The sequence below is a fragment of the Bactrocera tryoni genome, chromosome 1 (genome assembly GCF_016617805.1).
Source record: "Bactrocera tryoni isolate S06 chromosome 1, CSIRO_BtryS06_freeze2, whole genome shotgun sequence".
Taxonomy (NCBI): Eukaryota; Metazoa; Arthropoda; class Insecta; order Diptera; family Tephritidae; genus Bactrocera; species Bactrocera tryoni.
This window is the reverse complement of record NC_052499.1, coordinates 17,529,613-17,540,724: the sequence shown is the minus strand read 5'-3', so window position 1 is coordinate 17,540,724 and position 11,112 is coordinate 17,529,613. Positions and strand designations below refer to the sequence as shown.

The following is an 11,112-nucleotide window of genomic DNA, read 5'->3' as shown; positions in this document are numbered from 1 at the left end:
TTGCTTTAGACAAAGACTCATGTCAAATTTCAAGAAGACAGGACGTGTGCTAAATTTCAATTTGAAACTCGTTCGAGCAAAATTTTTGCTGTTCGTCTGTTGCGTGAAGTGCGGTTCACTTAACTGTATGCCTTTTGGGTAAAATTCCCTTTTGGCGACTGCAGGCAATACGAATTTAAGCTAGCGGGCAAGCATACAAATTTTCCATAGTAATAAGTTAACCTCACACAATCGTACAAAAATTTTGAATACGCTTGTACGGGTCTTTTTTATAAAGCTATAGTCACACCTTAAAATAAAATAGGTGAAAGTAGATGTGTATATTGAATGGAATTATCGAACCTTACTAAACAACCTAACCTTGAAACAATATGTAATATCGCAAATGATCTGTTCCTATCACAAAAATATTGATTAAAAAATCTTTTGCCACTAAAACTACAACTACCGAAAATACCCGATTTTATGTCCGGCCACAGGAATTTTCAACAAATTCTCAAAGAATAATTGTTTTTGCTGCTATAACAAACACATTAGGCTAAACGCCATTCAGTGCAAATGCAATAGCTTTGTCAATTGATTTATTATTTGAATATAAGCAAATAAAACAGAGTTTAAATACAATAATATACATATGTATATATAAATAAAGCATTTTAGGAGGCAAAGTATAATAAAAGGCTAAATATTCATTCGTGTGCCCCAAGTACACCGTGCACAAATAATATAATATTCCAGCTACAAGCGTATACATGCTCATACCTACAAAAACCGATTGTTTTACTGGTTTATGATAAGCGCTATAGTTTTATATGTATATGCTTGTACATACAATGAAATTTATGATACAAATTTATAATCCGTACATTGGAATGTGATGTAATATTATGCGCTTACATTAATTGTTTATTTGAACATTTTGCTGTTAATAACATTTATACATTAAATACAAGTCATATGTGGATTGCTTGAACACATAAAATTTATAGTTCAATTGTTTTTATATATACTATTTAGATTTTTCATCAATATAATACTTTATGTAACGCTGCAATGTGAGATTTTCAACATTGCTGCAACGGTATATGTGTACGTGTATATAGGCGGCAAAAGCCAATAGCCGGGAATTTTCTATCGTAGCAATATCATTGCTCCATAACATTTAAATTCGTCATACTGTTCAAACATGTGTATACTTTTGTGTATATATAAATATCTTTCTGTGATTATATAATATTTGTAACTGTTTGCTTACTTTCATTTTAGATTTTTAACTCGTTATATACTATTATATATTTTTTAATATAATTAGTAAATATATATGTATATGGCAGAAAGATTTTGACGCATATTTGAGTTTGAGTTTGATTAAACAATGGGCGAATATGCATTAAAAATGTTGTAAGTAAAAATACTCGAGTTGCAACACAATTTACATTTTCAGTCACTCCCAAACACGCACGTAGTCTTTGTCTTGTTCGTACCTGTAGGCAGGTATGTGCTATTTTTTACTTTTCGCATCCACATGCCGCCAATCTTAGCCTTTCAACATACAGCGTGTGTAGAATTCGCGATCTATAGCATCATTCGCTATATAATTCGACCATTTGAAAATCAGTGCAAAAATTTCCTGCGCATGCAAATATTCCAGAGCGATGCTTAGAAAGCAATTCCAAGTGTAGAAAAAATGCTGGTTGACATTATCGACCGTTGTTACGCATTCACAATTAACACAACACAAGCGCCCTTGTTGCAAGTCAACGAATTGTTCAAAGCAACGCGCCCATGCGGCTAAACTCAGACCTTTGCCGATTTCCAATAGCAATTCGGGTTGCCGGTAGCTTAAAATAATCGGCACGACTTTGTCCACATTATTTTCAGCCATATAGAATTTAGCTAATACATCCAGCAGCGCTGGCACTTGCATTAGCACGTCAAAGCATTTCACCTGCTCATTACGCGACCAATAGTAACGTAACAATACCGCGCCCAATTCATGAAAGACACAAGTGTTGTCAAAACGCAAAGGAAAGGCACAATTATCGCAACGCACTATATCCGCCGATGTATTGAGCAGCACAAAACCCTCCGCTATAAAGTCGCGCGTATAATCGTCCATTTCCCAAATAAGCTCTGTATTCAGGTAATTAAAGTACATCTCATAGCAGTTTTTACGTGCCTGTTCAGCACTATCGCCATGCTCTTGCATTACCTTCTCCAATTTTCGCAGCAACTCGATTAATTCGCGCGCAGTGTATTCGTCGAATAATGAGCGATAACGTTCTACGAAATTTATGTTGCTTATTTTTGCACTTTTACATATTAAATATAAATTATATATGGTTTTCTCCTCGGCACTTATATTATGTCCATTATTTGTAATATTTTGTTTAGCTTCTGTGACTTGTGATTTTTTTGTTCGACACACAATCTCTTCATCTTTTTCGTAGATTGCTTTAATATCATTAAATGGTATTGAACGTTCATTAGATGGTATCAGTTCCCGTACCAATTTCTTTTGCTCCTCAGCGAATATATTAAATTTATATTTGATAATATTTTTACCAAATTTTCCGGTCACTGTCAAGAGCGCGTCTTTGAAATGTTTTTCACTACCTTTAGTAGAGCGAATATTTTCGCAAAAAGCATTTTCGAGTACGTAGACCTCTTTAGCCGGTGGCGTATGATTGTTATTGGCCACAAACTGTATACCGCTGGCACCAACGCTTGCACTACGTTCTGTGGTGGCGGAACTGCTACCGGTGCTGTTATTATCCCCAACGGCTAAATTATAACCAAAAAAATAAAACGTAGATTTAGTATTCAAAACATTAAAAATAGAAATATATATAAAAGTTATATAAAAATAAAAAAGAAATATATATATATATATAAATAATATATGTATATAGTATATATAGAAAAATAAAAAAGTAAATAATTTAAATATCAACCATCGACTCACCTTCACACTGCATAATAGCATCAAATATAACCGATAAATCATTTAGTAACTCAAATTCTTGACGATTAATTAGGAATCGTTTGATTTGATTGAGTATATTCAAATCATAATCTTCACGTGCTTTATCTGCAAAATATTTTACATGTTTCCGCATTAGACATGCACATTCCAACAGTTTTTCTTGACGCACCAAAGCGCAAGCATGCGCCTGCAAAAAAAAGGTAACATTTAAAAACATTTCATAACAGCATTATTTTAAATCGAATTACCTTTAATTGACTCAACTGCACACTGTATAACGAGCCAGTTTGTGTAAAAATTACAATTTCCTTTCCAATTACACGACAATCCACTATACGCTCAAATTGGTTGCACCACAAAACGACCGTCGATGTGCGCATATCAAATACATACAAACCGAACTCGGTAAAACTGAGTAGAAAATCTTTGTTGAGCATTTGAATTCTAGCAAACTGTAAATTTTGCGACTGATATTCGAGCATTTCATCGTTTTCTTCGTATTTAGAAATCGTCTCTTCTTCAGTGCCATTGAACTTATGTATTTTTACCGGTGGTATAGCTAGCGCAGTTTTAAATTGATGCGTTTGCAAAACTTCGCCTTCGAAATCTACCTCCCAAATTCGTGAACCTGGTCGAGAACAGTAAATGCGTGATGGTTGGGTAGTTTCATTGGTAGAAATTGCAAAGCAAGCGCCAAATGCACCATCTCTCGGACGATTTCCAATCTTAAGGAAATAATTTAATTACTTCATTATTTATAAAATGATGATAACATGGCATGCATTTACCTGTTTATATTCCTCATACTCAGTATTACATAAAATACATTTGTTGCAGTTGGAAACAAGTAGTAGTGACTCAAAATCATCAATTTGCACTATTGGCGATTCCAGAAATAATATAGGGTGCACACCCATATTGAGTAAAGTCTTCCCCTGTGAATTATATGCTTATGAAATTATACAAAATATTTAAATTTACAAGATACTGTGACTTACAATAAATGAGGAAAGTAGCACTAAGTTTACTTGTCCACGCGTATCACCATAGTAAAACTGCTTCTCATCCTGCGTCCAATGTATACATGTTACTTGTAATGTTTGATCGCTACTGAGATTCGTGAAGATCACTTGTGGGGTTGTATGCGTAGAAATGTTTACAGCGTACACACAGATCATTGACCGTTGTGTGGAGAATGCGACATACTTTTCATTAGCTGATATAGCTAAATGCGTCACTGGTCCATGTTTATTCGGTATCAATTGTAAAAATTTACCAGAGCAACGATTAAAGAGGTACAATGACCCAGAAGTAGCTCCAAAAATTACATAATTTGTAGAAATGTCGAAGCAAGTGTACTAAATAGCAAAGAAAATGTATAAAATATTATAATTTACTGTTTATTGCTTTATAAACAACAGAATGACCCTCACCTTGATACGATTGCTGTGTTTAAGCGGCTCATGTAAAGTTTGCGAAAAATCAATAAAGTTAGTAAGACAATATAATTCCGTCATTGTTGCTCATGCCAGAGAAGACTACGATTCGGAGTGATTTATTAAATGCAAATGATTGTAAAAACTTTACGATTTTAATTCAAATATAAAAAACAATATTCATCTGAAATTAACTTGTCTACCTTCACCAGTGGGAAAGAAATTATTACAACAATTGTGAAAGGTGAAAGAAAATGCCAGATGGTGCTAAAGTAATGATACAAAATAAAGGGTGCTTCTTTATAAATTAAAACATGTCGAGTCAAACAACGACCACAACATGTGAAAACATTTGAAAAATTTAAGTGATATCTGAAACAATTTTTTAGTATAAATTGAAATTAGCTATATATTTACATTATATAACATTTAATCATTTTTAAATTAAATAATGTAACTTTAGAAAAGTATGGCAATCCACATTTATTTCATTTTTATTCACTTTTATCACCATGTAATGTGTTTTGCTTAGATCTTCTTAACTTTTGTCTACATTCGCATCTATTGCTTTTCATCATTATTGTAATTTCACACAATTTGTATAATTCTGTATTTTCCGCGCATTTTTGTAATTTTTTTGAATTGCTACAAAAATATTTATTCTTTAAAGTGTGTGAAAAGTGTTAGATATATAAAAAACCACACGGCTTTACATAGAAATAAACATGTCGTTCCATTTGAGCACTAAGGAGCGTCTATTACTTTTGTTAGATGATATTGAATTAGTGGCTAAGTAAGTTACAATATAAAACATATAATTCGTAAGAAGTTTATAATTTTCTATCCACTAGAGAGCTAATTGAAAATACTGTTGCACCAAAGCATCAGAAAATTTCTACTGCTGACCATACAGCTCTTGTGGATTTACTGGTGTCCAAAGATGAAGAATTCCGAAAAATGTTGGAACTCGCCGACGAACAGGCTAAAATTGAACAAAAAATGGACGAATTACGCGCTAAAGTTGAAGTGCATGTGAGTTGTAATCATTATTATCATTTGATATTTTTATTAAACTAGAACTTACTGCAGGATCGTGAAATACAAAAATTGCAAAAATCATTGAAGGAAGCAGAACTCATACTTTCAACAGCAATTTTTCAAGCACGTCAAAAGCTAGCCAGCATTAATCAATCGAGGAAGCGACCGGTATCCTCAGAAGAACTTATTAAATATGCACACCGCATTAGTGCAGCAAATGCAGTGAGTGCACCGCTTACTTGGTGCATTGGCGATGTGCGACGCCCCTATCCTACGGATATCGAAATGCGCAATGGCTTCCTGGGTAAATCAGATTTAAATATAAACGGTGGTGGTGTGGCGCACCAAAATAATGTACCCGATGCACAACGCAGCATGACGGAAGTGCCAAATGCTTTTCAAAATCAATTCAACTGGAATAATCTGGGTGAATTGCATATGTCTATGGGATCTACCGGTAATTCGGTTGCTTTGGAGACACGTGCACATAAAGAGGCATCTCAAGATGATGTCGAAGTTATGTCGACGGATAGCTCTAGTTCAAGTTCCAGCGACTCACAATAAACGAATTATGAAAAATTAACGAAAATACCTATCTTATAATTTAATAATAAATAGCTACCGCGACTTTTATATAAAACAAATTTAACTTTTTTATTGATATAAAAAATACAAACGATACTAAAACATATCCTATAAACTAAGTTTTTTGTACATAAGACTTTCCTTTGCTATTTGGATTTGGGCAGTGGCATTAACTCGAATGCACCACTAGAGCTCGATTTTTTACACAACCAAGCATTATTGCCATTCTTACTGGCCCCACCTCGACCTCTAATACTAGTACTGGCGACAGCTTTTCGACGCGTCGCTTTTGGCGTTGTACTACTTCCTCCTCCCCCTTTCGCGGTTCCGCGTTTCGCAGGGCTTTTACCGCTCGTTGTCCAACCTGTTGTTTTTTTCGCACGCTTTGCGCCCCCACCACGCCAAGCACGTTTACGTTTACCTCCACGACCACTGCTGTTCATACTGCCTTGAGAAGCTGCTGCTGCTGCCCAACCGGTCCCGTCGTCCTCATCGAAATCATCAGAAACTAAGGTTGGCGGCCTTGTATCCGCTTTCGTTGTTTTGTTCTTGCTTGCTATTTGCAATTGTTGCTGCTGATGCGCATCCTCCAAATCCATCAAAAGACACAGCTTTTCGGCAGCATAATTACGTGTAATTTCCAACATTTTACCACCGTATTTTTCAAAATTCGCTTTTGTTACGTGAGGTATGCTCAACATATCCTTCTCAGACTCTGGCAATTCTTCTGACATCGCTTTTAATGCTTGCATATTCATTATACTAGCCATAGTAACACTACGCGCCGCTGCTATCGTCCGACATAAATCTAAAAGGTCGGAATAGCAACGTTCATAGATTGAACGTAGTTGTGTTGCCTCAGCTGCGCTGTCTTTTGTAGCCGTAATACCGCTACTAACTCCAGGCAGTGGGCGTTTTGCACTCTCTTTGCGTGAAATAGCAAAATTGAATGTTATAGTTTCTTGCATTAACGCCTGCACTTTGGGGCCCAAATAAATATATGCTTGCGGTATATCATTTGAAAATATTAAATCTTCACGCAGGTATCCCTCCAAAACCATTTTTCGCAACAACCGCTGTATATCCGATTTGTCCCAATCTTTGAATATAGCATGATGCGCCGTTTTGTCATGACCACATTCTACAATGCGTTTAATTAGGGAACCCTTCAGTACATCAGCTGTAAAATAAACAAAAAAAATAACAAAATTATCTGAAAAAATTTCAAACTTACCTATATGTAGTAGCGTGAATCGCGAGCGGCCACTACAAATTTCTTTTACAGCACGTGCTACTTTGCGGGATTGCTCCAACACATTTATTTCCTGTAATTTAACATTTAAATTATTGTTAACATTTTAAAAGAAATTCTTTCGTAAAATTATTCCATTCTGGTATAACTAATGGAGTATCGTCGTTTGCTATATTTACCTGATAAGTATTTTTCTTAAGGCAATTATCACATGCCGTCTCTCGTCGTTCGAGACATTGTTCGCTGGTAAAATGTTCGCCAAAGTAATCGAGTTGTTGTGCCCGTCGACAATCTGTAACATTTTCACAATAGCCCACAATGCGATTTAAATTATCTAAATGTATTTTCTTCACATCAAAAGCCACAGTATTATCCACTAAAATACATTAATTTCAAATTGCAGAAAGTAAGAAATTTAGAAAATTTAATTTATATGCACTAATTACTTACAATCTAAGAGCTTTTTCATTCTCATCATATCCGAGTAATTGTAGTAGAGCACACATTGCGCTATATCACCATCACGACCTGCTCGTCCAGCCTCTTGATAATAACCTTCAATTGATTTTGGCAGCGAAAAATGCAGCACAAAACGCACATCTGGTTTATCGATACCCATGCCGAATGCTATCGTCGCACATATCACGCGAACCTTACCGGTCAGCCAATCCTTCTGACGTGTCTCGCGCATAGGATCTGTTAAACCAGCATGATAAGCTAGCGATTTAATGCCAGATGCATGCAATTTGTTCGCCACATCTTCGCATTCTTTACGCGACAGGCAATAAACTATGCCACACCAGCTGGAAGGACGTGCGCTTATAAATGCTTTAATTTCATCCAAAGTGCTAGCGCCGCGTTTAGGTAATACGGAATACTTTAAATTGCTTCGATTAAAACTAGATAGGAACCATTTGGTGTGTGTTAAGTTTAATTGGCGTAATATATCAATGCGTACACGTGGAGTAGCTGTGGCGGTTAATGCCATTGTTGGCACTTTGGGAAAACGTTTGCGCAGTATGCCGAGGCGCTTGTAGTCTGGCCGGAAATCGTGACCCCACTGTGAAACACAATGTGCCTCATCAATAACAAAGCGACTAATGTAATTTTTCGCATATAAATCATCAAGCAAGTCTTGAAATTGTGGTGAGCTTGAAATTTTTTCGGGTGTAACGTAAAGTATTTTAATACGTGGCGGGCTTGTTTTCAGATCACAGTAAATGGCACGCACTTCCTGCAGTGTCTGTGTACCAGATAAATTCTTCGCATATATCTGTTACAAGCAAATATTAGTTATAGAAAAATTCTAACACAATACTGAAATACTCACATCTAATGATTCCAACTTATTAACCTGATCCAAAATTAAGGATTTCAATGGACTAATAACCAATGTAACGCCTTCGCTTAGTAAGGCGGGTAACTGATAGCAAAGAGACTTTCCACCACCCGTAGGCATTAAAACAAAACAGTCATGCCCTAATAATGCGGCGTTGATCACCTGCAATTGGTTGGGTCGAAAGCTCTTCAGACCAAAGTTGCTGCTCAACGCCTCTTTGACGGCTTGCGAATGCGCATATTTAGTTCCATCGAACTCACCGGTAATACCATCATTATGTGTATCTGCATGAAAATTACCATCGATTTTTTGTGCAGGTTTCAGGGGTGATGGATTGGAGGTTGCCGCAATTGATGTATTAAGCTTCCGCAAACTTGCAGCACTTGTTGATGGCATGTCATCACATTCATCCTCACTAAGAGTAATATTCGTTATCGGCACAACGGAACTTTTATTGGGGATAGACGATTTTGATACTGGCGAATCGAGCAATATAGCTTGTGAAGCAGCTATTTCAAATTTTTCAGGATCGTAAACTTGCCATCCGTCATCGTCAGTTTGTGTTGACCATTGCTGCAAGTCTTCTGGCGATATTTCTGCCGCCGTAAGAGCTACCGCTTTAGCATTTGTAAACTGTTTCGGCGTAGCTTTGTCTTCGAAATCTTTATAAGAGTAATTGTTGTAATTTGATTTGCAACCACGTAGTAAATTATCATGATCCTTTATATCGGCTAGTAAAGCCTCCAGTTCATCTTCATCTGGTTTCGAATTTTGTGAAATTGCTTCGTCATCTAAAGCGGCAGCTTGTGTCAAATAAGTTTTTTGCAAATCTTCTTCGTCAGTATCATCGATGGTCAATATAGCTTCGTTTTTGTGATTATCAGGTGTTTTGGAAACACTCGATGAGGATGGTGTAATCGATACATTACTATAAATGCTTTGAGGTGTGTTTGTTGGAGACTTTTCCAAGGTTTGCCATTTGGATTCTTCACGCATCTGCATTTCTTCCGCCTCTAATGCATCGTAATCCAAATCCAAAGCAGGTGATTGCAGAGTTCGTGTTTGCTTTTGTCGTTTTTCTAATTCTGTTTGGACAAGTTTTGAACGAGCTTTCAATTTATTACGCAATGTTTTTAAACGCAAATAAATGAATTTATCAAAGCCATCGATACCATCGAAGTAGTTTACAGGAACCTGATCAATAATTTGAGCAAATTTTTCCAATAAGTCATAGTAAGAAGATTTGTAGAAAGTACTACTTGCTTTAAGCTCCAAATCTGTGGACTTAAAATAAAAAAAAAAACTGTAATTAAAACAAGCACTATATACAAATAAATATTGTTGTTGTAACGGCAAAAACATTTCCCATATATCTGACTTTTAGAAAAAAGATAAAATGCTGCTACAACCACAAAAATATCATATCTTTACTTACGTCTTTTGTACATATTTTAAACGTCGAATCTTGTTCGATCATATTCAATTGATCGGACAGCGCTGTATCAATAGTAATTTTTGGTTTTCTTGCAACAGTTTCATTCTCTTTACTTTTTTGAATGGCGTCAGAATTTTCATACTCACGATATAAAGGAATTTTCTTAGCATCGGAAGGTGAAATGCTTTTTTTCGGAGGTGATTCCTTACTCGAATGGTTGGATCTAACTTCATACATAGACCCGATATCCTTAAACTCTGAGAAAACGTCATCGAAGCCATTCCACGTTCCGTCACCATGTTTCTTTTGGCCATTTATTGCATTACTTTGTCCATCATTGCATTCCTTCGATCCATTTTTATAATCCTTTTCTTGATATATGTTTTTGAGTTCCACTATTTTATCGGAATATTTTTCGTTTTTCTGCGAATAAATGCTGTAACCATTAGATATTGGTTTTATTATACTGTTCTCGGTGTTTTTTGTGTTCTTTTTATTTTCCAAAGGAGCAAGTGGTGATTGACTGCAGTCATCAAATGTATAACGATGTACAATTGCCCTCGTTACACCAGCATTGTTGCTCTTGGTACAATTCGTATGACTCTCGTCGTCGTTCTCGTCTTCACTCGAGGAATCCACAAATATTGGATTCAACATTTTTGTTGTTTGCTGTTTCCGCACAGGTGCATAAGCAAGACTTTTACAATTTTTATTATTTATATCAACATTTTTAACCCCTCTAAATGATTGTAATGAACCTTCAACAATTGTATTTTTCTGTTCAGTCGATTTCTGCCCGGTATCACTATTTATGGAACCTGAACGTGTCGTGTTTCCATCTAAGAACGAACTCAACGATAATTGTTTTTTGAACACGGAAGATTTGTTTGATTTTGTCTGACTCATATTAATATAAATGTTATCTAATTTATATAAAAAATAGGATATACATAAACAATACTTTTTGAGTTTAGAGCGGGACTTTCTTCATTTATAGGTTTTTTGATTTCCCCATTGACATTTGCGTGATCTGCCAGATTA

General features: G+C 35.7%; 3 protein-coding genes across 3 annotated transcripts; 1 reads left to right on the top strand and 2 right to left on the bottom strand.

Moving 5' to 3' along the window:
* Positions 1 to 504: 504 nt before the first annotated feature.
* On the bottom strand, positions 505 to 4,643 carry LOC120780061 (Hermansky-Pudlak syndrome 5 protein homolog). Its single transcript, XM_040112332.1, has 6 exons — positions 4,420 to 4,643; positions 3,985 to 4,344; positions 3,775 to 3,921; positions 3,235 to 3,711; positions 2,966 to 3,173; positions 505 to 2,784 (listed from the first exon to the last, which is right to left on the bottom strand). Exons 1-6 carry the CDS (start codon positions 4,501 to 4,503, stop codon positions 1,538 to 1,540), a joined length of 2,523 nt encoding a protein of 840 aa, XP_039968266.1. The 5' UTR covers positions 4,504 to 4,643; the 3' UTR covers positions 505 to 1,537.
* A 435-nt stretch (positions 4,644 to 5,078) lies between these two features.
* On the top strand, positions 5,079 to 6,102 carry LOC120774209 (mediator of RNA polymerase II transcription subunit 4). The gene is made up of 3 exons (XM_040103663.1): positions 5,079 to 5,215; positions 5,274 to 5,454; positions 5,512 to 6,102. The coding sequence occupies exons 1-3, from the start codon at positions 5,148 to 5,150 to the stop codon at positions 6,022 to 6,024; spliced, it is 762 nt and encodes a 253-aa protein (XP_039959597.1). The 5' UTR covers positions 5,079 to 5,147; the 3' UTR covers positions 6,025 to 6,102.
* Positions 6,103 to 6,114: 12 nt separating this feature from the next.
* LOC120774203 (Bloom syndrome protein homolog) lies at positions 6,115 to 11,026 on the bottom strand. The gene is made up of 6 exons (XM_040103650.1): positions 10,072 to 11,026; positions 8,628 to 9,920; positions 7,748 to 8,570; positions 7,477 to 7,673; positions 7,280 to 7,370; positions 6,115 to 7,225 (listed from the first exon to the last, which is right to left on the bottom strand). Exons 1-6 carry the CDS (start codon positions 10,975 to 10,977, stop codon positions 6,192 to 6,194), a joined length of 4,344 nt encoding a protein of 1,447 aa, XP_039959584.1. The 5' UTR covers positions 10,978 to 11,026; the 3' UTR covers positions 6,115 to 6,191.
* Between the last annotated feature and the right edge of the window lie 86 nt (positions 11,027 to 11,112).